We start from the raw sequence: 27,994 nt of genomic DNA on the forward strand, positions 1-27,994 counted from the left end.
CAATGATAGAGGTGAGGTGCCGCAGCTCCAAGCTCCCAGGTCCCACCAGTAGTGAGGCCGAGCACATGTTCCCCATAGGCACACACACAAACACACGTATCACATACATATAGATATACATGGTTGGCCACACAAATCAACACAAATGCACAACGCTCCTGTAAATATATACAGCACCAATGGCCTCATCCAGCCCCTTCTCTGCCTGATCAGGATGAAGGTCCATTAGTGGGAAATATACACATATATACAACGTGGATCCCTGCAGCAGCTGAGCTTAGACACTGTCTACCCAGTAGCTGTCCCTGGATCCTGGCTCTGCCCAGCCACTAGCCCCAGGGGACACACGAGCCCCCATAGTCCTGCTCCAGTTGCTGGTGCTCAGATCCCCTTGCACACACCAACACATGCACAGACACATTAGCTGGGCATCCCGCCAGTATCTGGCCTCAGACACCCAGTCTACCCAGTAGCTTGTCTCTCACACACACACACACACACACAGAGGTCTCTCAGTCCCAGGCCCCACAGTCTCCTCAGTCCCTGGATTGGATGCCCTGGTCCCTCCAGTAGCCAAGTCCCAGACCCTCTGGTCTCTCCAGTGAGCGGCCCGGATTATAATGGCCTCTTCAATGCCTGGCTCCCAAGCCTCTTATCTTATTTTATCTGAGCCTCTTATCCTACTCAGCAGCTCATCCAGCTTGATACTCACTAGTGATCACATGCTGACATGCATACGTATACAACATACACGCATTTCAGTATCTATGGTTGCTGACCCATCTGTTGAGACACACTGCTTATTGCACGATGGGGTCCCAGAACTGGGATGTTGCAGAGAAAATGCTGAAGCTTATCCAGCCCTTGGACTATTACGCCCTGTTGCTCATCCATATAGGCACCTGTGATGATGCCAAGGCAGATGGGGGCAAAGCAGGTGTGCCTACAGAGCTTCAGTGGCAAAACTGAAGGACATGGTATTTTCAGGTGGTATTTTCATTTGATTGTAGAAAAAGGGCAAAAGTCTTCAGGAGGAGTGAATGCATTCTGCAAGTTAACAGCTGGCTGAATGGCTGGTGTCAAAGGCAGAGCTTTGGCTTTTATCACCAGGGGTCCCTCTTTGAGAAATGAGGACTGCTAAGTGGGAGATGGGATCCATTTAGTGAAGTGGGGTAAAAGCAGGTTTGTGAGCAGGTTTCCCAGCTTAGTGAGGAAGGCTTAAAGCTAGGTAGGTCTAGGGAGGATTGTAACAGCTTACATGTTAAAATGGATCAGGGCGGTGAGAGCAAGAGACTCCTTGGGAAGGACAGAACAGGTCACACAGAGGCCCACCTCAGGTGCCCACACACAAATGCACACAACCTGGGAAACAAACAGGAGGGTCTGGAGCCCCACGTGCTGATGCAGAGTCATGACACTGTTAGGATAACTGGGACCTGTGGGGCAGTGTCTGTGCCTGGAGGTCTGCAATGCGTTGGTCCAGGCTTTTTATGAAAGACAGGAAGAGAAAAAGAGAAAAGCTTCTACCTGATTCTTACATAAAGAAGTTGTTGAATGTATGGAGCTCTTCTGTGGGATGGACAACAGGCTGGCTGAGAGCTGGTGGTTCAGGATCAGAGGACAGCCTTACTTCATGCCCTAGGAAAGTGATAGAGCAAGACCTCTTGGGAGCTTTTGGGGGGCACATGAAGGAGAAGGTGATTGGGAGTAGCCAACATGGATTTGCCAAGGGCCTTGACCCACCTGATCAGCCTTCTCTGATGAAACAACTAGCTCTGTGGCTGAGAGAAAGCAGTGGATTGCAGTCTACCTTGACTTTAGCAAGGTTTCTGACGTGGTCTCCCACAGTATCTTTGTATCCAAGCTGCGATGTTACAGTCTAGCTAGGTGGATTCTTAAATGAGTGTACAACTGGCTGAATCAACAGGCTCAAAGGATGGTGGTTAATTGTTCATACTCTGTCTGGAGGCTGGTTATAAATTAAGTTCATTGTGGGTCTATTTCATGACCTATCCCATTTAGCATCTTATCAGTGACATGGAAGAGGAGACGGAGTGCACCCACATGACAGGGGGGGCCAACAGGAACCTCATGAAATTCATCTAGGACAAATGCAGAGCCCTGCACCAGCAAAGGAAGAAAGCCTGCGAAGATACCAGCTGGGGACTGCTGGGGCAGGAAGCAGCTCTGCTGAAAGGGAGCTGGGGGACTGCAAGAACATGACTTAGTAGTGTGCCCAGGAGCAAAGGCAGCAAACAACCTCCTGGACTCTATTAACAGGAGGACATCCAGCAGGTTGAGAGACTGGATTATCCCCCTCTCCTTGGCACTCATTAGACCACATCTAGGTACTGCATTTGGGACCCCCAGTACAGGAAAGACATTGACAAACCGGAGCAGGTTCAACAGAGGACCATCATGATAGCACTTTCCCTGTGTGGAGAGGTTGAGGGAGCTGGGCTTGTTCAGCCTGAAGAAGGGACAGCTTTGGGGAGACCTCATGGCAACCTGCCTATCAAGAAGATGGAGGCAGGTTCTGAACAGTGGTGGCTGGTAGGAGGATGAGAGATAACAAGATAGGCTCAGACTGGATATAAGGAAAAACTTATTCAGGATGCCAGTCCAGCAGTGAAAAAGGTTGCCAGAAAAGTTGTGCAGTCTTCATCCTTGAAGGTTTTCAAGACCCAACTGGGTAAATCCCTAAGCAAGCTGGTCTGACCCCACAGCTGATCCTGCTCTGAGCATGAGGTTGGACTAGCAACCTCCTGAGGTCCCTGCCAACCTGAGTGACTTTTTGTGATTCTGTGATGATCCAAGTCATGATTGCTGTCTGTGAGCGTGCTCTTGCATTGCCTCATTTGCATGGAAATTTGATTTAAGTTAAATTTAAATAAGTTCCTCCATTGTAGTTTAACTCAAGTTGAGTTGAATAACTTTGTATTCACCGTGAGATAAGAATATACACAAGGACAGCAGCCCATTCTCAGCTGACAAGCATCTTAAGCTGTCAAAACTTGAACCTGTAGCTCAGCCTTATGTGTCTCCATAAATTTAAGAGGCTTGACTTGATGTACAATAAAACTATTGCAAAGTTCCAATTCACTTAATTGGAAATCAAATTAGACCCCATTCAGCTTAAAACAGCAAGACTAAATTTTCAGATGTGGGTATGAAATACATTTAACCAAAGACCAGCAAAATAAACACAGCTATGCCAGACTTAAAGAGATCTCCATGTAAAACAAACAAACAAACAAAAAAAACCRTACTATCTTCATGTTATAGGCCAGTTTCTACTCATGTTTGCAGTGTATTTACCAAACTTGCATGGCTGTCAATAAGCAGAATCTGGGCAACCACCTCTAAAATCTAAGCCTGATTTCTGCATACTCAGAGAAAGTACGTGTCTGTCTTTCAAGAACTTAAGGATTGAGGATTTGGTATCGTGTGTGTATAGTTCTTTCCTCTATCAAAACCTTAAAATTACCTTTTCTTTTCAAGCTTACAGAATCTCTCTGGCCTGCTGTTAATAGCCTGTAAGCTTCTTGCTTATGTTTTTAGATATATAGTTTTTCTCCTCCTACTCATCTCTGTCAGAAATCCCCTGGCTGGTAAGAAAGTGTGGTGTATTCTTTACATCCGAAAACATTCAACAGTTGCTTTGTCATGTGCCTGCTGTGTCCAACATCTAGTCGTTCCTTCCTGCTGCTGTTTTAATTACATCAGATAATTGGTGTTGTACATACAGCACAAACGTCAAAATGTTCTGTAAACCCTTTCAAACTCTGGTAGTTTTTTTTTCTTTACTTAATCCTTCACAAAGTATACTATTCTTACCCATTTGTTACACAGTCCTGCAGAATCCCAGTACCACAACAAAAGGAACAAGGTCTTTGAAAATGATCTGTAAGCAGTCATCATCCTCCCTAAGTTTAAAGGTAATTATCAAACATTTGGATTATCCAGATAGTTGAGGGAGTATTTCAGCTCTTTGGATATTTATTATTTGCATCCTGATCACATGCCAAGTGTCCTCAATGTCACATTCAATGACTCCCATATTCTGACTTTCAAGTGGAGTCCTGAACAACAGGTGAAGTGGAACTGCACTCTTGCAGGAGTAGTTTCCAGGTAGTAGTTTCCAGGTTCAAGCCCTGCTCAGCTCTTGGTTAGTGATTATGGGGAATGACAAGTCCTCACTTCCCCCATTTTCAGGGATGCTGGCTAGCAGATGCTTTCAGGATCACAGAAGTGTTTGAGCTAAGAAGCATTTCTGCCAAAGAGGGGAGCCCTGGGCAAGAGCCCATTTTTTATGCTATCTGCCCCTTTTGCACTGGTGCAAGACTGGCTTATGTGTGATGGCTGGCATGAGAACATTGTAGGCAATGTCATACTTTCCCATAAAAGAAACTGATGAAGGACTGAAAGACCCAAGTCATCCAACAGAAACATCCAGGGCTTTCCAATCTGCTAAAGTCTTGGACCACAGAAGTAGCCTCCTGTTCTCACTCTACCTAGAACAATTCTGTGTAGAGACTCATGACATATCTTCTGCTCTTCAGGACTTTTGTGTCCTCCTCCAGCAATGCAGCTCTCTCAGGAGTCATGCTTTCATTCACTGCATCTACAGTGTGGGACCCAACTGCTCTGTGGTGGACCGTCAAGACCAGGTACTTTTTTGAGCACACCATATTGTTCCGCCTTACCATGCCTCTGTATTTGCTTCCAGAAGAAGCCAGGGTACATGAGAGGATGATGCAAACCCAACTTCTTTCCCAGCTTATATCCAGGACAGGGCTAGGGTATAGATCCATGTGTGGGAACTGCCATGCACAACCATCCACAGTGTAAACACAGCCATCAGCTCTGTGTCAGCCTTAGTGTCTGAAGTCTGCCTGTGGAAATGAATAGTCCATGTGAAAAAATCATTATTGTACTGTTCTCTCTTTACCCAGCAAGGACTCCTGAAACTTTGCCAGAAAGACTCTCCTTCTGTTGGTCTTCCCCTCCCCAGTTCAAAGGCAGGGAGCCCCAAATCAAAGTGCTGACCCCAAGGGGTACTGCAGAATCATAGGGATTGTCAGGCCCATGAGGGAAATTCGTGTCTTTTTATCAGTGGTTAAAGAATGAAAGTGCTCATTTATAGGGAAAAGCTCCAAGCTGGCAATGGCAAGAGCACACAGAACAGTTGCATCCACGCTGAGCAGCTCTGGAGCTGTCATCATCAAGTCAAGCCTCCATATTCTCTGATAGCTGACGTAATTTGTGAATAATTAGTAAAGMCAGGTCCCTAATGGTCTCCAGGTGTGATTTAACCTAGATTAAGCCTTCCATATACTGTTTTTAGTTCTTGCAAGGTCATTTCACTTCTAATGAATACTGGTTTTGCACATGCTCAGCTGTGCTCTTGTCCTTTAATGAGGTAACTGACAGATGGTAGCAAAATATTCCTTTATTAAGAAACCTGTTAAAGGAGACTGCTTAAGGCCTCAGAAAATAGCATTTGCCAAATAGAGGATGGTCTCCAGGAAAAAAAAGAAATACTGTAATGCAGTATATCTTAAGTAATTTTCCTCAGGCACCTGGTGATCATTATCTTTTGCTCATGTCAGAGAAGTGACCTAACTGTTTGCTTCTGTTCAGAGGTTTTTCCTATTAGTTATTGCCTCTTTCACCTTTATACTCTTAAAAGTCTTGTTTCTGTTCATTGTAGTAGTGCCTCTAAAAATGTGCAAATTAACTGCATGAGAACAAGTTGTAGAGGCTTCACAGCTACCTGATTTGTACCTACAGTGTATAGCCAGATATCTAAGGTTTTCACTTATATTATAATTAGCCTAGTTTCTGGATGAATTATCAGCTAAGGTTTTTTTTTTAGACATAGATATGCCCATTTCTCTTAAATCATTGTTAATTCCTACCAACATTGCTATTGAATCCTTTGTCTGACCACTCACAGCTGCCCTGGATTTTCTCAGGGCCTGTGCAAGCTTGTTTTGTCAGCTGAATACATCAGAATTATCTAATTGATCATCTTGTGAGAGCCTGGCAGTCTTGGATGGCCGAAACATCCCCTTTTCAAATCTTCAAGAACCTGCAACCTTCTTCTAAAGCCAATCTTTTGCTGAGTAGCTACCTTTGCCACTCTTATTTTCCTCAGGATCCCCTATAACCAATTTTTTACTCTTTTTATTCTCCACACCAACATACAACTAAGGAAGACTTGGTGTGACTTCCTTTAGCATCCATTTACACTGTCCTATAAATCATACAAAATGTTCTGCACAGGCTCAAATCTAGCCATTAAATGAGAATCCATCTGTTCGTTGCTCCCGATGGGAATATAGTTTCTTTCTCTGCATCACTGCTGGACAAAACTTCTAATCCCATCTGAAACTGCTAGTGTGTTGTGTTTAGGGCCTGTTATATCAAGTATTCATCTCTCTGTTCTCTCCTTCCCCTCTCAGGAATTGTTATTTTTAGACTGCTTTTCTATCTCCGATGGAGTCAAAAGTTACATCTTAACCTGTACAAGCTTTGGTGCCATATGTTGCTCTGGTCTTCTGCTCTAGTATCTGGAAATCTGTCATCCAGCTCTGTTACTCTGGCCTGTAACCCCCTTGCCATTATTTCCCCTATGGAAAAATTCATTTGAACACTTTTTTTGTATCTGTTTTCTCTCTCAGTTTTGTTTCACTATTCTTGGATGTCATGGCCAGCAGCAGATGAGTATTTGCCTTAGCCTTTGGTTGTTTCAGGAGGGGAATTGACAGAACTAGCCAACTCAGAGCACCTGTTTCTGCTGGTATAATGTGCCTTGCTCATTGCAGCCCTACAGGACTGTTAGCATCAAGGTGATTTTGCTGCCAGAGAGCTCAGGCACACCATTGTTTTAAGAGTGCATCACTGCAACTCTCGAACTGCAGACTCTCTCCAACCTGTGGGTATCTAAATCTGTGCTATAAGGTTTCCTTTGTAGCCAATGAGGAAAATGAAATAGGCACCTCTAAGGTATAATTTATTTCATCATAAAGTAAATAATTAAAATATGTCACTCTAAAATTGACGATTTCTCTTCTCTTGACTGAAAAGGCAGTGTAGGGTGAGTATCTCACATGTACACAGCTACACATAGATGTCTCGATTTGGCCAGGAGACGAGGCTTACTTGGCCACTACAGTTGCAGCAAACCTGAGGTGATTCGATGCATCTCACTCCTCTTTTACTGCGGGCTAAGGTCAGTCAGAGTCCCTTGTTTGCTGGGAGCTCAGGGTACATACACTCAGATGCACGCACAAACTCTTAGCTGACACATGGCAACTTATTCCACTTCACAGCATGAGGGGACAGTTGAACCCACAAAGCATCTGAGCCATCATGCACTGACTGTGTATTGGGCAGCTGCTCCTTGGACACGGACTATAAAGAGCACAGAGGACATCACCGGGGCAGAGGAGGGGCAGGTTAAATTGAGAGCAAGGAATTGCCTCACTCTTTTTGCCATTCTCAGACTATAAAGTCCAATTCATCTCTAGAGAGACACATTTGCTACATTCGGGGTCTTTTTTCTTTCTTTCTTTCTTTCTTTCTTTAGCATGGACTATTCACACCTTCAGAAATGCCCTAGAGACACCCAAGTCCAAAGTCTCTCCTTTACTGCCAAAAAAGCTTTCCAAGAATTGTGGAGCAAGGCACTGCCCCAAATGCGTGATGTTCTAGATTGGCCCCATCATTACACCAAGTGRTGCAAATCTGCCTGCATTTAAGGCTGCCGGGTCCCGCGCCCCCTCCAGCTGCATACAGCACCCCTGGTCTCCCTCAGCCAGAACTGGAGCACTGTGTCCTGCACAGCCCCACCACACACCACCACATCTCCAGCCCCATGCTCTCTGCCTTCCAGGTTTTGCAAGAAATTGCTGAGCATTTCACAGAGCAGATGCAGCAGCATGAGTCACTGCCTCACTAAGGAATGAGTTACTGCATATCAGTTGCTCCATGGAAACAGCTCATGTATATGCTCGAATCTTGTGCAATGCACCTTGAGGCCACTTACGTGCCTCTGAAATAGAGATAATTTGTTTACTTCACATATGGCCAAGAGAAAAGCAGTCTGTGTCACACAACTGCCAGGGTACTTCTGATGAAGCATCTAGCATGTGAGAGCTTGGCTGAGCTTTGGAARGGCCAGGCCACCGGACTGTGCAGAAAAGGGAGCTCAGAGCAGGAGCCTTGATTTGCTTCTCCCTAAGGCTGACTCTTTTTAGCCCTCAAAACAAGGTTACTGCATGCAAGCTGCCTGTTAGGAATGCTGCCTGAAATACGCAAACTCCCAAAATGTGCCTGGGAATTGTTTGGGACAGGGGCCTGCACCATGGCGGGCACTGGTGTAAGACGGGGTAGATGATTGTGTTCTGGTAGCTAGGAACATTGCTACTGACTATTGAATTTACTCTTATAGCTGTAGCTGAATGTTTCCAGCAACATTCCCTAGAGGCAGTCTATGTTTACAGCTTTAATAGCTAGAAAACTGGAGTTTTCTGACCATTCCTAGACAWTATGGCACATTTTTCAAGCCATTCAAATGAAGAAGCACTAGCAACAAAGTTAGCACTTATTCCATAAAAGAAATTTCTCTTCCAGCAACTCAAAAAGTGCTTCCAAAAGTGTTTTAATAGTCTGCAAACAAATCAATTATTTATAATTGTCTTGTCTTTAGATGTAAATTAAAGTAATGATCTTTTTTACAGAATTGAAAGGAAACAGACAGGTTTAACTGAAGTAAATGAAACCTACATGAGCACCTGTTTTCTTTTTAAACTTTATAGGAAATCAATGTATTGACAGTAGCATTGGTCAACCAAGACAGAGAAAAAAATTCTGAGAAACGAAGCCCTGGACTAAAATCAGAGAAAGAGGCACTATTAATAGGTAAGATAACCAAAAAGAAGTTTTTGGACAAGCCACCTGTTATCAAGTTTTTGTTTTGCCTATGTGTTTGTGTGCATCTTTGTTTTAATAAAAGTAAAAAAAGGAGATTCTTATTTTTCATCTGGACTCAGAATGGTTTTCAGTAAGAGAAATCCTGAAACACAAGTGAACTTTTCTTAGCTAAAAATTCTGCAGACTTTAATGAAAGGATTTGGAGTATGAAGAAAATTTCAGTATCTTCATTTAGACTTGTATGCAGACTGCATGTGCACTGAGATTTAACAGGCTAGAACTGTGTAACTTGTCATCTGATCATCAGATAAAATGGTGAAGGAGAAAGGGATGGCAACAATATCGGCAAACTATCAAGTAAAAATATTTGTAGTGGATGTATTAAGCAAGCCAGATTTATGCTTTTGACATTAGGTGAGGGAATTAGTGATATGAATATTTATAAGGAATACCACAAAGACTGTCACATCCTTTACCTAAAATTAAAACCTTTAAAATAAACTCTTCAAGAGTGCCTTAAAATTAAAGCTTATAGGCAGTAGGCTAGCTAATTGCTACCTAGCATTTAGTCACATAAGAATGCAAATTGTACCCCTGCTGCCCTTGGAGGGAACACAACCCATTTAAATCAGTGTGTGTCTTGCACTTGGTTTCAGTGGGGCAGGTTTTCATGGAGCCTAAAGGTGCAGGGTCCAAAGTGCTCCCTAAGGCATGATTGCCCTTTACCAGAACACTCACCTAAAAGAGCAGGTTTCATTTCATTGGTTTGGGTCTTTCACAAAATCAGCTCTATCCCACTAAATAAGAGCAACAAAACCACCTAAATATGTTTAAATATAATCCATGTGTGCCTGCTAAACATCAGGAAAGTTGATGGGATATGGATTCATAGAGTTCAGACCAAAAAGGTCATTTAAAAGTGAAGAATGTATGTAAATGTTTAAAGGTCTCAGTGCAAAACAGGAAACTTCCTATGACTGGTGAGATGTGGTACAATGGGATATACAGAAATGTATTGATGTTGGTTGTTACTTAAATTTTTGAACTTTTAATTGTAATGGACAGTATTTGGTTTGTTCACAGATTACTTATATTAGAAGGGTAGGTAAAATGGGATTTGGAGAACAGGATACAGAATTTTTCTTCTCTAGGTCACCCATTATTTGACTCTAACAAATGGTGGCAGTGCCCTAAAGCAGGTACCATCTACTAGCTGCCCGGTGGTACACCCAGATAAACAGTGTAATCTCAGTCCAGGTGTTACTGGTCGTAAAATCCACACAACTGGCTCAGTTTTACAGTTCAAAGGCAAAAGATTGTTCAAGGTGGAAACTTAACTTTATCTCTTCCTCTGAGGCATGTTCATGCATGGCAGGGGAAGAGCATGCCTTGCCTCCATCCATTCACTAAGTTTATCCATATTTTACAAGTGTTAATATTATCTTATAGGAAAAAAGAGTATGAAAGAAAAACAAAATTGCTAAAAAGTTATCATGGAACTCCACTCAATAACTACAAAATATTTTAAAGCAACTTTTTCTTTACATTATATGAAAGAACTAGCTTTGAACATCCTGAACCGAAAAGTTTTAGGCACATGCACTGCAAATGCAATGCCACTGGCAAAATGTGATTTGAATACAAATTGGACTTCCAGTCAACCCACCAAAGTGTGATGGTCTTGACTTGTGCCTCAAGAGCACTTGTGTGTGTGCCTGTGGTCACACAGAGCATGAGGAAGGCAATGGCTGCTAGGACTTGCCACAATATAAAATTAAACATGTGATTTCTGCCTTTGTAGGGTCATAAGTTTGTAAATGCTATTGGAAAAATGAGAGTGGAAAGAAGGTGTTCTTTGCAAAGCTGATCTAAAATGAGTTTAATTTTACTTATCATTTTCAACCATTGCCCGTATTTGGGAAAAACTAAAATCCAAGATTATCCTAATTCATTCAGCATCAAGAAAGCCATATAGCCTGCAGTGCACAAGATACAGTGACCCATTTTTGTCATTTGCAAGCATTTTTAATCCTGGTGTTTAYGCTTTAAATATAAAGAACTTCCCCTAGGGTGGTTCAGTTAAGAAATCCATCCAGAGCTGAAAATATTTGCTCTGATTCTTACAGTTCAACTCTCCCCAAACAGAGAGTACCACACATGCCATTTTCTGTTCTCACTGTTTTTTTAAAGAAGGATAAATCGGATAATGCTTTTAATAGTAATTCTGATACCCCCAATCCTGTTTCCTCTGGTCATCACTATCATGCTGTCACTTGATTTTCACTGCAAAAAAAATCTCTAGACTTTGATCCTGACTCCTTCTGGACCACTTTTATTCCCATACCTTTTAAAATGAGCCTGTAAATAACAATGAAGACAGACATAACTGTCTCTCTTCTAAGGAAAAATAAATAAGTAAGTATGTCAGAAAGGATTTGTGTTTTCTTCAGCAGCAGTTGGGGTAATATGGATTAAACACTTTTCATAACCAGCATCAGTGTAATTACTAGAAAAATTTGAGGGAGTGAGGTTTTTGACACAATTATATGAAACGTTTTCACAACAGAGCATCCAGTGAAGGGGAAAAAAGCAATAATTTTACCATCACAATATCCACAATTTTATATTGGTAAATCAAGCATAAAATTGGTAGTTGAAATGCTTCCAGCAAGTCTTTGTTTAAAAATTCCTTTATTCATCAGTATATTATCTTGGTCACTTACTTGCTAACTGCTGTCATTCCTGAAGATGAGCTATTGTGTTTACCGTGTTATTATGATTGTATTAAAAATGTGGCATTTTCTTATGTTTATTGGGCTGTGTAGGAAAAATAAGAATCGTAATTCATACTGAAAAACCTGCAAGAACAAACAGTTCAGAATTATTTTGCTTATTTTAATGATATATTGTCTGAGGTAATTTCAATACTATGCATTTGTTTTTAATACAGGAATCATATCCACATTTCTTCACGTCCACCCCTTTGGAGCCAACATAGAATATCTTTGGTCTTATATGCAGCAGTTGGACTCTAGGGTAAAAAAATTTAATCAAAATCTGGTTTCTCTATAGAAATATTGTATTATTCTTTACTGCAGGTTAAACTCTTCGTGAGTTTCCATTAGAAAGATAATGGGATATGGGGCTTGGGGGTTTGCAGTCTTTATTCATTCGCAAATTACAATGCCCGTGCTTGTGTTGAAGTCCTTTGCTTCGCACTGCTTAGCTATTCATTGTGGCAAAGAAGAACAGAGTTTTAAATGGCAAAGATTAGCAGCTGATTTTATGACACATGACCCTGAAATACAGCTGATAAGAAAGAAAGGAGAAGAAGAGGGAGGAGAAGCTATGGCCACCAAACTGTGGAGAGTTTTAGGAGAGTATTCCTTATTATTCTAAAAGTTGTTGGTCATGAGACCAACACTGAGATGTGAATACTCACGAACACATGAATGAACCATGAAAAATGCCCTTCCTCTCCACAGGGAAGCGGGGAGAGCTTGATAAAGAAATTGTCTGACCTATTGCTAAAATCAGAGAAACTATGGTCAACACAAAAGTGAGGCCAACACACTGCAGTGCTCCAAGTTTTTCCTAATGCACCAGTTCATACAGTCTATCATCAATAGGTACTGTTAAGACATGATTCTTTGACTTATTTTCAATATCTACTGTAGGATGAGATGAATCAAGCCCCAAAAATCCTCATTTCTCTCCACTGAATATAAAGCAAGTGAGAAGCACCTCCATGAAATAGACACTTTTGATCAGGTGAATGCTACGCTAAATGCTAAACAATAGTTCTGCAAAGATGACTAGAGTAGAAATGTTACTCTGCTTAAATGTTTCTTTGAATCTCCATATGATGGCCTACTTAGTACAGTTTGGGTCAAATCCTACAGCCCTTTTGTGCAGGCAGATCTCCTAGACTGCATTGGAGCTACCTATCAGATTCTGCTAAGCCACAGCTCTGATCTACCATGCACATCTGCCAATACTTCCCCTGGACGTGGGGATGATGGTGCTTGGCCAGATCTTCTTGCGATATGGAGTCAGGATGCAGCTATGTATGCACCTGTACTCAGAAAGCAAGTGGTACTCCTTGTACACTGCTGGTTAGACCCAACTCCATTGATCCTGGTAATGTTTTGCTCCTGAATACTGCCTCCAGCCTTTTCACCCATAGCCAAGATAACCTCCAGCTGCTTTGATGGGATGCTTCATGCCTCTGAAGGAGCATTCCTCTGTTTCCATAAGGAAATATATAAATAAAATCAGAAGAGATCCTGAGATGGAAGGCCACTGGAAATAACAGAAGTGGATGGAGGAGTAAGGAAGGAGGGTGAACCTCTTCGCGCTTGCCTCTGGCTGTGACAGCTCAGATTTGCTAGTGCTTTATGGTCCACTGTTGGTAACAAGGAGAGGGCAGTAAGGAGGGGTGAGGAGCTGGTGAATTTCAATTTAAAAAAAAATTTGATTTTATCAAGCAGTGATACTTCCAGAGCTCTTAACATCTGTACCTGCAGCACTTCTTCTGCTTCGCTATTCTGTGTCTCAGGCACACATGCAACTTCCTTCATCTTGTCCCCAGTTCCTGCAGCACCCAATCTGCCAAATCTCCTTGGTCATCCTTCAAGTCCTTCCTTAACCCACAGCTTTTTGGCTAAGTTTCAACTGCTTGTCCCGCTCACTGGCTACCCCTGTTCTGCTTTTCTTAACTGACAATAGCAAACATTTAAAATACTGTGTCCTTGGGCTCCAGCCCTGCTTCTCATTGTTTCTGTCCACTGAGCTCTGCTTTCTCCCCCTTCAGTGCTACAGTCCCTCCTTGTGTGTGTTTGTGGGCTCTGACCATGATTTTCTACTAACGTGAGCAGCCTGTTGGCTTCAGTGATGCTGCCAGGATCGKACCCTTACCTTGTAAATGCAGTCTTCATGGATGGGGCCTTGTCTCACACTCTCCAAGGTGTCAATTGACCTTGCCATGTAGCTAATACCACTCTACCTACCTGCCGCATAGTAAACCTGTGCAGCAGAATTGACCTCACTGGTTTACTTTGGAAGCAACTGCTTTTAGCAACAAATTACTGTCTAATAGTGTAATCCTGAGATGTAATCTCAGAGATTAATTTCAGTTACTTTCCATGGTTAGCCTGTCATTCCTCACCTAAACAGGAATAGTAAGGTCAGCATACCCATGTGGGCTGAGGGCTCAGGGTAGAGCTCAGATGCATTACCCAGAAGTAACCAGTTATCAGTTACTGCCATGAGAGTATGTAAAAGATGGACCTGATTACTTTGGAGCTCTAGATTGACTGCCTCCAACACTGATTTTCAGTGCCACCTTTAACAAATCATTTAATCTTTCTGCCTCACTAACCTCTATAGGAAAATAAAAGGTGACAGATATTTTCTCGCCTCCCTTGGGTGGAATAAGGTGTAATTAGCTTACTTTATGTTTATATACTGCTTTGAAAATGAGATTCTCCACCATGAAAGTGTCCTACTAATATGAATAAGCAGAAATGTTATCATTGCCATGAAGCCAATCAAGCCACGGAGATATCTGTGGCAGCAGCAGCAGAGATTTCTTTACTGTTCCTCACCATGACCATTAATTTAGTATAAGTAGCTGCAGGATCAGAATGGTTCATTTCCCACAGCCATTCATTTCTTGACTTCTTTGCTGATTATACCAGAAAGGTTGTCTTTGTGAAAGTGTTTTCTGCAGTGAGAGCATCTTTCTCAATAGGAATGTGACCAGGTATTAAGGTTTTGAGACCATAAAAAAATACTCTGAGCCATGCTGAGTCAGGAACTTCACGACTCAGTTATCTGGGGCTACTGAGCTGGGCCAAACTGGGAAAGAATGACTYCACTTAGTCACTAAGTAATGAAATTGAGTTGATGAAAAATAAAGTCCCTATTTTATTTTTTTTTCAAGAGAAAAACTGATAGAGCTAGGAGTAGAAGGATTTAAGAGCTCATAGGAGGAGAAGGAAGAAGAAGGTCCCATTTGTTTCCTCCTCCACATAAGCATATCTGCAGCCATAGTTCTTAGGTGGATTTCACACAAACATTACGTGACAGCAACCCTAAAATAGCAACATCTCCCTGCTGTTGTCATTCTTTTATAGTGGGAGTCTGCTTACAAAAACAAAATCATTCCTGCAAGGAATTTACACTTGCTTTGGAGTTTGGAAATTCAGACGTCAGACTAAGGTTAAAAATATTAATAATGATCAGCTTTGTTTTCATCTGCCTTGGAATTTTTTTTTTTTTTCTTATTTCTATTCTTTGTATTTCCTCTTTCCAATCTACAGGGCAGTTTTCTCACTTTATTTTTACCTTTTGCTCTTTCCTAGATCTCTGCAAATGAGATAGAAATGCTTTTGATGAGACTGCCACGCATGTTTAAACAAGAATTCACTGGTGTAGGAGCAACACTGGAAAAGAGATGGAAGTTTTGTGCCTTTGAAGGGATTAAAACTATCTGACTGTGACTAGTAATGAAGCTATGCAGAATAAGAATTCCTATAGCATGGCAGGGTTACAAAGTATTAAAGTAAGAAATTTGGGTTTTGGCACATAGTAGTATGTTTTCAAAGTTATCCGAGCCTAATTTTAGTTACATTTGTGACGTTCTCTTGTGAGTGGAAATGTAGTTGTGCACCAGTTCCTAAAATAAAATAAATTTTTTTAAAAAAAGTTTCAAAATGTGACAGATCTGTTTCCTATGAAAACTGAAGAAAGATGCCACAGTCATAATGATTTCAAAATACTACATGTCTTACATCTAAGAAAAGCTCATTGAGCAAACAGTTAAGGAGAAAGATTGCCCAGTTATGGTCGCTAAATTACAGCGATGTATATGTAATATGTAGTAGAGCTCATTAAGTTACGTTACTGAAAGTTCTTTCCATTTAGTAAGAAAATTAAGTAATTTTACAGTGAGGAAAAGCATACCAAAAGAAAACTTGAAGATGTGTTTGAAGTTATTGTATTTTGTAAATTAAGTTATATGCTGTACCAGGGATTTTTGCCTTATTGAAAGAGGCCTGAAAATGTGATTGGAGTCCTCAAGAATGCTTTATCAAGAATATTATTTTTCTAATGTAACTATTCTCCATTACAAGTTCTTTTAACATGGATTGCATATCAATTTTCATAAGCATGTAAATAAGGAGGAAACCAGTGTTACTGTATTGTATTTGGTATGTAACATTCAGGTTTATGCATCAAAATAAATATTCAGTTGCATTACTGTTACAAATTTTATAGCAGATATATTAATTTTTATCAATAAATATGACTTCTACCATATTGTTTGTAAAAGTTTTTCTTCTGMTGTTTTTGAATTCTTATCAATCCAGCAAGAGTTTCCTGGCATTTGTCTTTCTGCTACCTAAGCTATTAATTGCAAATGTCTTGGTTAAATTTATTGGGAATCAAAAAAGACTCTGCAATATTATCTAGAATGAAAAGAATTACAGTTATTGCTGGAGGAAGCACCAGCAYGGAGCTTTGTTGAACTGAACATATTTCATTTGGTTTTTCAGACAAGGAGCCAGGTTGAAAACAAAGCACCTTTACATTTCTCATTTGCAGTGTTGTGTCGGGTAGTCACAGTGCATCCAATTAGTTATTCCTTTAACTCCTGGCTAATGCTTTTGGCTTTTGGCCAGACAAGGAATGGAATAGTGCACTTTTGGTGGTGTCCCTTAAATACCCGAGATGAAAGGTAGGGCCATTTTCCTCATTATCATTTAGGATTTACTGTCAAATGCACAGTACTCCAGCACTCTCGTAGGAGCTAGCCAAAGCTCAGGAAAAGTGTGTTTGTGTAAACCAAGCCGGGAGAATGTGGAAAGAGTCTCACCTCCCAGAGCATCACTTTGAAGAAGTACATCAGCACAGCACTTAGCATGGCGCTAAATGAGAAACAGCAGCCCTCTCCAAGTCACAGTTCTGCGTGGGCAGAAGAGCCGGCCACACAGGAGCAGTCCTTGTAGAGCGGGGCACCTACAGCGGGAAATATGGCAAATCGCAACAGATGGAGGGAGTATCCAGATACATGTCAGACTGCTGCTTCTCGCAGGTTCTTCAATAAGCAGTAATTAGTGTCAAATGCAATTAGTCATGAAGGAACTCTCTTATATGGCTGTTAGCAGTTACTGCTTTAGGATCTATTTCTCTTCTGCCATCTACCTGGAATATAGAAATATTAAATGAGATCTTAACTGTGCTCAAAAGGGAAAAAGAAACAGACTTAGCAGATCTATTGTGAGAGAAAATTATGCTTTCAGCCAGTACACACAAAAATTGTTTTTTAAAGAACATGCACCTCTATTATGGTTGCTTCAGTAGCTGTATTATGGTAAGTTACTCAGGTGAAGCTAGTAATTATATGTTAATTATGTTAATGAAAATTAACTAGTTCAGTCCAAATAGCAGCTCTTTCTTTTCTTGTGACCATATAGATCTATGAATAATTCAGGCAAAAATGCGTTAGGGCTGACAGTTCTTATTTAAGTGCTATAACATAAATCTGTATGGATGGCACTTAGACTGGGGAAAGAGATGTGAGAAAACTTTCACCTAAGCTTCCTTCATGCTATCCTTATTCATTACATTCTCTCTTCCTCCCTTTTTCCTTATGTCCTCCTTTTTTTTCTCCTTCTTTCGATTATCCCTTCTCCCATAAAACCACGTCCATCCCAGATGATAGCCACAAAACATTTTTAAAATGACAGGACACAATCACCATTTTTGCTCTGCTTGTGTTTTCTTCTCCTTTTTCCTTCGTAGGTCTTCCTGCTTGTCTGAACCATAAGCACTTAAGCAGAGGGAATTTTTAGTTCTTGTGTAGGACTAAATAAAAGAGAACCTCCTCAACTGGCCTTCAGGTACCACCATAAAAGATCTAAACGTTAAGAATAAATAGCGTGCAGACATCCTGCAGTATTGTAAAGTATGTAGGTCATTAAGGCATACTTAGCCTTGTATTTAGCTTTACCAGTCAGAATGGGAGTGCCAGCTGAGAACTTGAAACTAGTGGTGACCCTCAGCAGGATCAAACTGGGCTCCAGAACCGGCCTTGAAGTCAAGTGGTCAGTGGCTGTGGGGGAAACTGGATGAARATGCTCAGCTCCATCACTTAGCTGCTGAAATGTCCAGGTGATGGGTCTTGGCCTATTCAGGTGGAAGTCCTAAAAGTGGTATGATGGAAAGGGAGCCACTTCTGAAAGATGTCTCTTGCAGATATATTACTGATACATGGAGAAGATGATGATGTTCTGCAAGCCCATGTTAAATTCTGGCAATGCACCCTTTAGCCAGCTGGTCTAAGCAGTAGTGCCAGTCAAACTGATGCCATGGTAGCCAAGGAGGATGGAGTCACTATGAAGTGTATCACAGGAGGACGGCATTAGGCACTCAAATCTAGGTTTGTGAGTGACAGTGCCCTTCTTAGCATTGCTGGGCATTGCAACAAAGCAACTTGTGAAAATGGCATGAGGTGATATCTGTGATAAAAAAAGAGGTTAATATAATAGAAGAAYACTCAGTCTCTAATTCACTATATCCTATTGACTAGAACAGTGGCTCGGTCAGCTGCAGGAAAAGTCAGTGTGCTCTCCATCAGTGAGAGGAAAATGTTGAGACAGACAAGTGGTACTCAGCGAATAGAGGTAGCGCAGGACCTAAAGCAGGTTTCTCCAATTGAGTCATGTTGAAGGAAGCCAGCATGGGCTGGCACATGTTTGGCAAAGACTCAAAGCACTGTATAGCAAAAGCAGGAGCCTCACAACAGTAGTGGAGCAAAAACAAGGAAGGGAGAGGCCGAAGAGACAGCACAGCACCAGGCTAACCATGAGCTCACAAGGTGAGACTATGCAATGGCCTGGCATACAGCTGCAAGATAGGGCAGAAGGCTGTAGCAACCTCTCCTCTTCTCAAATAGGAACTGGTGAAGCAGGAAAAGATCTGGTTTCCTGCTGAACAAACATATCAAGCGTATTTTGAAGGGAGTCATGAGCTCAGCTGACCCAAACTCCTCGTCTCTCAAGGATGCTTTTTAGCTCACCCTCGGCTTTGCGTTGTCTTGGAGTGGCAGCAGAGTTGGCTTCCCTCTGCCTGCAAATACATCATGTGGACATACCATCTAGACAGGCCTGGAGTTCAGAGGGCCAGCCTCTGAACTGCACTGTACTTGATTCCCCCTTGAAGGCTTAAGAGATTCACTGTGCAAAACCTCTTGGACAAATATGGATTTCRCCCTGCACATTCAAGAGAGAGGAGGTGTAACTTCTCTAATAAGTGGCATTTTATGCCCACAGGAGATACAACGTGTGATGAAAACTACATTATCCTCATAACAAAAAAGGAAATTTCTAATATCACCTTGTGCCATTGCACATAGTGGAGCCTAATTGTTTGTTAAAGTGTGCATGTCTCAGGTGAAACTTGCATATTCACAACTGCCAGACCATCACATTCACTTACAGAATAGCTATACTGAGATTTAGAGAAAAATCCCATATCAAGCTATGCTACATTTAGTTTACACATCCTATAGAGTAAATGCTACAGAATCTAAAGCCAAAAACCTTTGCTTTAAAAGCAAACCATCTCTAGATGGTTTGTTTAAGTCAAAATTTTGGTCTTGCAAGCATTGTTTTCTTTAAAATCAGAACAGTTTTGATACTCAAGTTTGACAAAAATGTTCTGCACTGATGTAGGTTGATTTGGGGAGACAGGGAGGGAGGTTTGGGGAAAGGAAGAGGGGAAAGGAATTGCTTGTTTTGGGAGATATATTCTTCTTGTGCCTCCAGTAGTAGCCAGGTCAGCTATAGGACTGATGCTCATTTTGTATCACACTCTGTCCACCTCTCTGAAATGGAAGCTTAAAAATGCATGTCAGGGTTTAACATGCAAAGTGTGAGGATTTTACCATCTTTTTCCTGTGAAACTGTAAATTTTCCTGTGCCTTGACTGTCGCTGTCATTACCCATATAACATCTGCAGCTATTTTACCCTGACTTTTCCCTCTAAAAGAACACTCTAAAAGAAGCAGCAGCAAATTCTTTCTGGTTCTGTTCTGTGCAATAATTCTGTAGTCAGTCTCCTCTGGCAGCAAGTGCTGAGAGAACGGAAATCTTCCTACATTTATTGGCATTAAATGTTCAGAGCAGGACACGATTTGAAGGTAGCTGTTCCTCCTCCCAGACTCTTTGAGAGCACAGCCTGCATGCCTGCTCAGAGATCCAAATGGTGACTATTTCCATACTGAGCTGAATGTTTCTAAGGCAGGTAAGTCAATGAAAAAGCAGCCACATCAGGAAATTACATTGACAAAGTGCAGATCTTCAGCCTACGTAAACCCATTACATTGGATATATGGCAATCCTACCTTGGAAGCAGCACCAAATGGATATGAGCAGGGTTCCTGTTGACTAAGCGTTTTGTCTCTCACTGGGTAATAAACCTTGTGCCTGTTCAGGCTTCATGGGCTGACTCCAATGTCATACTTGATCTCCATGGGGATATCTGGGGGGGCAGGGAGAGGAAAGAAATGGGTATTCCTCTAAACCCAGCAGAGAGCACCCCTGCAATCTTGCAACAGCCATATCATAAGCATTTCTTCAGTCTTCCAGCTAGTAAATACTTTTTGCCAATTTATGCATTTTTATAGACATAACATTGAAACCCAAAAGACATCATCCACTGGGACTGCTTGTATCATAGCCATGTCACAGTTAATTCTGTAGTAATCCCAAAAGCATATGGTTGATTAAAACACGTCTTCCATAAAAGGCCCAGCCTTAATCAAAGTTACCAAGTGATGGAAAAGATGCTTTTTGATTTGGTAGTTTGTTAAAACAGATTAGTGTTGTTAAAATTGTGTCCCTAATTCCTAACTTGATTTTTCTGGCTTCTGCTTCTAGCCAGTTTTGCTTTTCTCTGTAAGAGTAAATAATCCTTTAGTAGAGCATATTTTCTCCCTGTGAAGATATTTATACATTGTAGTCAACTTCTCAGTATTCTTTCTCATAAACTAAACAGATTGAGCTTTTAAGTGTCTTGCTGTAAAGCATTTCTCTTCCCTTCCTCAGCTCATTTTTGTGGCCTTTTTCTAATATCCTTTCCAATTTTTCAACACCTGTTTTAAAATGTGAGCAGAAAAGCTGTTATGTGTATTAAACTGACCAATGCTGTATGCAGATGTGAAGTTGGGTCCCTGCTCCTCACCTCTCTGCTTACTATTCCTATTGGACTAATAGCTAATCACAAATGTCAAAATGGTAGCCCAAGTAAATTGCTATTAGGTCATCCTATTCATCCTAATGGAGTAACAGATTCCTCTGCATAAATGTATTTCTGTATGCCAAAATCCAGTTTTTCAGTTCTCACTGATAGGCTTGCTTGTGAAAGGGCAAAGGTCCTACCCCATGAGGGTGTTTGGAGGCTTAGAGCCCATGCATGGCCTTCAGGATTTGCCTTTACTACAAGGAAAGTCTGGATAATTCTATGTTTATAGTCTTACGTGATTAAAATGGGGTAATCATCAGATCTGCTGTCAGGCTGTTAGCTGATCACATCAAGCATTCAGAGGGCACTTGCACAGGCTTTGTCTAGACTAGGGTTTAAATGTGTGTCGTTAGCACATTTTAGCTGATATATTTTAAAAGTCTGATGCAGACAAGGCATAATGCCTTTAATATGAAAAGCTGCCTGAGTTAGGCCCTTGGGTATTGGCATTTACACTGGTTTGTCTATTTTAGAGTTTTAGAATAAATTAGCCAAGGGCTTGTCTGCAAAGACCAGTTAATTTGGAAGAAGGTAGTCTGTGAATTTAAAGGGCTACGACTACTCCAGGTCACAAAGACCACAAAGAGGTTCATTCTCAAGCTGTTACTCTGAAACAGCTCTGTATAATAACATTATATACTTAGCTAGGTAAGCTTTCTCTTTTTTTAAAAAACCTTCCCAAAAAACCCAATTCCCATATGAGAGGTGCTATATTTAAAAATTAACCCGCTGGTGCATTTCTGTTCTCACCAATGTTTCTTGCTGAGTATAGCTGATTAGTCTGTTCCTGTCTGGGGAGGAGGCTGCAAAACTTGTACACTCTGCAACTCTGGTTGCTGACATTACAAGCTGACTTGCATTTCACAGGGGGAGACATGGTACACTTGTTGAGAGAGGAAAGGGAGTGGAGTAACAGAAGAGCACAAAATAGGACTAAAAATAGAGACTGCAGGGAATTTGTCAGAACCTGGCGTTCCATCCAAAAAAATAAAAATCCCAGAACATCCCAAGAGCCTATAATAAACTAAAATGGGGAAATAGGGGGAAAAAAAAAAGATTAGATTATGTAGTGCAAATCCTTGAAAAATACAGTAGTATTGAATGAAAGAGGGTTTGTGGATTTCACTAGTCAGTTCTGCTCATGGAGTAGGTTCAGGTGGGCATTGTATATGGGTCCCTCTAAAGAGGAGCCTTTCCAACTCACTTGGCAGTTAGGCCTATCCCAGAAATAAGTTACTTGAATCATAATAACCTTCAATGGCACAGGAGCCATCATGCAAGGAAAACTTGCAACTCTAGCTCTACAATTTACTGGTCAATGAAGAATGGTGATGTTAGCAAAACACTTTTCTTGCTCATGAAGGCTAGCAAGGAATTACATTGCTCACAGAAAGCAAATATTTGCCTGCCCATCAGAATTCATCTAAGCACCTAACTTCTGCCCCATACCCCTCCACTCTGACTGGCCGTCACCTTTGCTGAAATTTGTCACTTGATTAGACGGAGACAACAAAGTTAAATTCTCATCTGGGCAGAATTTACACCTTTGTCTCCAGAAGATGAACATCCATTCATAAACATATTGTACCACCAGTCCAAGGCTGATTTGGCTAATACAGAATTACTTATGTGCAGAATAAGGCAGGAATTGCTTTACAGGAAGACACAATAAGCTTGTTTTGCACAGTAAAACATATCGACAAAGAATGAAGCCAGATGGTGGCTCAACAGCAGAACTTTTCTAAAATGAATTTCCTACCCTGAGAGGCTCTTGATTGGCAGCTCTGGAAACAGACATTCTGTTTGTCCACAGGGCAGGACAAGGAAGGCATCTAATATTGTCCCAGCAGAGACGTACAAAAAAATCACCTGCCATTTCATTTCCTTCCCTGTGAAATCCTTGCCTAGTCCATGCACACTGCAGATGAAGGAGACATCTGCAGAATGCAGGGCTGACCCCGATTTGAGGCCACAGAATTTTTGCTAGTTAAAAGTTTAGTTTCAGGGCTGGGTTTGAACATCTGAACTATAAAACGGACATAATATTGTCCTCGTATGAAGTCATCCAATGACTGAGGAGGGGAAGGCAGCCTTCCCTAAAGTACGAATAAAGAAGCATGGCCTGGTAACCACATTCTTTCCCCCAACCCGTAAAATGAATGTAGAAGTTTTGGAAGTATGTACCTTGCAGAGAAGTCCATCTTACTAGTAAGAAAGAAAAAGAGCTCACATTATGTTCAGAGAGAGTGTTTTCAGATGATTTCTAAGTCTAAAGCAAAACCCTCTGTAGTTTACAGCCATGAGATGCTCTTAAAACAGAGGTTAGCATGGGGAAATGCAGCAGCAATGAAAATAATATTATCTTTTATGAGCAGTTCACTGTTCTTCTCTTTGAAGGGATTTCAGTGTGGAGGCTGAAATACCTATTGTTTCAAAGGTTTACAGTCAAGAGCAGGAACAACATGGCATTTATAGCCTTTCTTTGATTTTTGTGGTCCATGCAATCCAAACGTCCAAAGAAAAACACAGATAAGTGCACTCAGGTGAAATTAAACTGGATGATGGTTTGTGCAACACGGTATAGTTACTTTTCGCAGTGCAGGGCTTTTATTACAGTGATAAACATGGGCTAATGATCAGAAGTTCACTGACATACATTGGTCACGCAACCTGAAAAAAATCTGCACCTGTTCAGGAGTGAGGCTTCCAGTTATTGTTTTCTTTCTAGAATTATGAGAACACGTTTCCACATACCCTTGAGAGATGCAGTGGAGGGTAAATTGGCTGGATCTGGGCAAAAAGCCCTAATCAAAAGCTAACTAGGGACATGACTGTCCCGCATTACCATGCAGAGATACTCCCACTAGCAGTGAACAAGCTAGTTTGGCCACAGGAAGCATCATAGCCCTAGAGGCTTGTACAGCCTCTGTCCAGCTTCATACACTCTACTTGCTGCTCCCAGGTCAAGTAATATGGTACCAGCTGGGCTGTCTGTCTTCTTGTTCCATGGTTTCTTCTTCTGAACAGTTTATTTCAAAGCAGTTCAAGCATTGTGCTAAGAGCCAACAAGTACTGTCAACAGAAAACTGTGGAGTGACTGCAGCAAGTGTGGGTGGATAACTAGAAAGAGAATTTTGTCCCCTTCTTAAGTTCACTAAAAGCCTTGAAACAACTTCAGTTGCCAATTTCCAAAGGAGACAGAACAGTGAAAAGCTTTCCAGAAATAACCAGAATCAGGTTTTAGCTGATGGCTCTGTCCCATTTGGCTCATGCTTGTCTCAAGTTCCCCAATCCACACATGCAACAGTGTTCAGAGAAAAGCAAAACTGGTCCTGAGTTTAGGTCCTGTGAGTGATTTAAGGCTTTGGGCAGATTACAGCAAGGTCCCCTGCAGGCAGTCCCAAGATCAGTGCTGCTCTTCTCCTGTGTAAGTAATCTGAAATAAGGTTTTCATTAACTCTATTTGATGCTTTGTGAAACAAACTGGATGAGAATGCCCAGGCTGACAAAAAAGAAAAAAACAATAACACAGAATCCTAGAAAAGTCCAACTAAATGGCACACATCAAGAGCTGAGTAATAAAGAAAACTCTTGACATGTGTACTCTTGGTTTCGCTGCTAAGCAGAAGGTGAGATAAGTTTAAGACTATGCATGAGCTCTAAGGCTCTTTTCCCATTAAAGATTTTGGGAAATTACCACTTTGTGCCGTTTCTTAGAAGTATAACTTATCACTAAAAAGTTCTTATTAATCACAGACGTACTACTTGATGACACACAGACTTGGGCTAAGTCACAGCCCGTTCTCTTTCTGAACACTGAGTGTCTGAGAGCTGTCACCAAACAAATACATGAGAGCAAGAGAATTTGTGCCTGAAACTGATTTTAATGCTACTCAGTCTCACTCCAAAAAGCAGCCAGATGGTGCATGTTTCCTACCAAGAACTTACTTTTAAAATCTAAGCCATCAATAAAAGGAATTTAACTGGAATGGGGACAGAGAACTAAAGATGTGAGAAAGATTTTAGCTACCAGACTAACAGGATATCCTGGGACTGGAGGGATTCACTAGTTCATGCTATAGCCCAGGCAATGAAGGCTAAATTTTCCTTGTCCAGGTGAGCAGTCTATCTGCTGAATGGTTGGATAAGCAAGGTGTCACAGTGTCCCATTTCCCTTCACTTTGTGTAAGGTTTTGTTTGTCCACTGTGTTGCCAGGGTATGCCAGACTGATACCTCCAGTGCAACTGTGGATACACACCTCGCTGCTCAGCACTCCTAAGGCCACTGCTGGGTTTTCAATACTCCTCGGGTGTCATTAAGACATACCTTTGTGTAACTAAGATAAGAACCTGGTCCTCTGAATTCAAAGCCTGACAGTCAGTCACTTGCATTTTGGATAAGAGGGAAACACAAGAAACCTAGGCATTCAAGCATAGCACCTGGATGGGTTGGATGTTCTTCCTGAACTTCTAAGGAGGACTTCCTTGGGTCTTCTTAACCCAGACCCTTTTCTCCCACGCTCTTGTACAGATTGGTGTGTGTGTGTGTGTGTGTGAGAGAGAGAGAGAGAGCTCTCAAAACCATTTAGCTAGACTATCTCCTCAGCTTATCACACTTTTTAATTTGTTCATTATGTAATCTCTGTTTGGTCTGCTGGAAGTCATATGGATAGAGAAAAATTGTAAAGGAAAAATACCTATCACTCCACATAATAAAATATATATAATGACAATCTCATATATAGGGCAAGTTTATTTGTAAATGGCAACTCATCCAATTTGCAAAGAAGGAACCAGCAGTTACACCTCAGAATCCATAAAGATTTATATAAATGCATAGTATGAATTAGTCTATGAATTAGTCACTCAGGACACTGTACTTAGCAGACACCATGACAAGGTACATGATAGTGCTGCCTGATAGCTGGCTGAACACGTGTGGGGAAAGCACTTGGTCTTCACCACAGGGAGCTGATGGAAAACTTAGAGTTGCAATATCTAGCCAATGATGACTTTATTCAAAACAGAGTGATGAAGTGTGTCTGTGGCAGTGACTTAATCTTATCCCAGTTTAGGCTCTTGGACGGACAGATCCAGTGCTCAGTCAGGCCCAGGACCCTGCATCACCACCCTGTTGAGCAGGTAGTGAACTTATGGAACCATCTTTGGATGCAGCCCATCAGAAATGCTAGAGCGCAGCTTGTCCACATCCCTAGAGACTTTTGATTTTAGTGAAACAGGGAACAGCTGGTAAATTTTGCCATCTTAAGCAGGATTTCCAGGGGTGAGGACTGTGATTGCTGTTGCCCATGGTGCTCCTAAATCTACAAAGCACCACCTCACTGCTGCTCCCCTCTAAAACCAACCCTGCTCCCTGAAGGTGTCAGTCAGCAGAGAACACTGACACAGCCAACACACATAGGCAGAGATTTATTTACAACACTTCTAGAAGAGGCAAGTCACACAAAGGTCATGGTGCTGCAGACAGAGTAAATAGCTTGCTATAATATATGTAGTGAATGGTAATGCCAGACATTATAGAAGGGGAGAGGAGGGGAAAATGTTTCCCTTGCTTAACATTTATTGACTGATCAGAACCAGAGGAAATTCAGTTGAGAGGATGTGGGTAGAAGAGGAGCTCCCTGATTAACCTTTTTTCTCCTTCCGCATCCCAGCCTTAAAGACAAAATGCAACATGGGTGATAGATGCATAAATGAGCAAAAGCCTTAATGCGTACTGAATCTGCAATTCAATAGATTTTTATTTGAATGTTTTAGCAAAAACTGACTGTGACTAGAAACCCTTCATGGGCTAATTTTCAGATTCATGAGTTTGTGCTTGGTTTGCCTACATGTTTTCCGAGCTCTATGCCAAGAAAATATTTCCTTTCTCGCACTGAAACGTAACGCTGACACACGTCAAACTGCTTCTTTTGTATGGGCTCAAGCATACGTTCTCTTTGTGCTTTTGGTAGATTCATACATATTAGACACACATCTTTGGGTTTTAATTATAAAATTAATGTAGACAGCAACCAGAAATAAAGCTGACAAATCTAATTTCCCAAGTAACTCAATATCATCTCAGGATCTCGGAGGAGGAAAAGAAAAAGTATGTCCAAGAGGTTGCAAGAATTTTCCTAAAGGGGCAAATTAAATAAAAAATAATAATAAAAGCAGCTGATCATGTTAATGCAGGAGCATTAATGTCCCTAGTGTCAAATTCCAATTTTTTCACCATCCAGGAGAACGTGATGGTATTTTAAACATGAAATTACTTTTCATAGTGCTTCCAATCCCAGACCTCAGGGGGAAAAGCTATATAGATATACATCTTAAAAACAAAAAAAGTTTCTAAAAATAGTTTTTTAATGACCCAATACAATGCTGTGCAAACTCAATCTTCTAAAATCCTTGCCATTCCTCAGATTTAATCTAAAATTTTTTTCAAAGCAATTGACCTGTCCCAAGTATTGACAGAGAGAGAGGATTGCTGCAATGTAAGCAGAGAAAGCTGTCAAGAGAACAGTCACAGGCAGCCTGAGAGCTGCACTGATGTGGCAGGGGCACAGGTAGCTTTCATGTCCTGTAACATAATGTCACAGACAGGCAAAGATGGCCCTGGACATACAAAACATTAAATAAACCTACTACAGACAAAAATACAGTTCAGACCAGCAATTGGTTGTTCTGTCAGGAGGAGGTCAGGAAAGACAGAGAAACTCTGAGAGAATAATGCCATTTG

General features: G+C 41.3%; 1 protein-coding gene across 1 annotated transcript in view; it reads left to right on the plus strand.

Annotated features, from left to right (window-relative positions):
- ENOX1 (ecto-NOX disulfide-thiol exchanger 1) overlaps positions 1 to 16,261 on the plus strand; it is a 126,561-nt gene extending 110,300 nt beyond the window's left edge. Inside the window, exons 11-13 of the mRNA XM_026054748.1 lie at positions 8,826 to 8,928; positions 11,891 to 11,976; positions 15,306 to 16,261. Coding sequence (XP_025910533.1) covers positions 8,826 to 8,928; positions 11,891 to 11,976; positions 15,306 to 15,437 — 321 coding nt within the window. The 3' untranslated portion in view covers positions 15,438 to 16,261. The remainder of the gene's footprint in view (positions 1 to 8,825; positions 8,929 to 11,890; positions 11,977 to 15,305) is intronic.
- Positions 16,262 to 27,994: the final 11,733 nt, after the last annotated feature.

Source organism: Apteryx rowi, unplaced genomic scaffold, assembly GCF_003343035.1.
Source record: "Apteryx rowi isolate R43461 unplaced genomic scaffold, aptRow1 scaffold_966, whole genome shotgun sequence".
Lineage (NCBI taxonomy): Eukaryota > Metazoa > Chordata > Aves > Apterygiformes > Apterygidae > Apteryx > Apteryx rowi.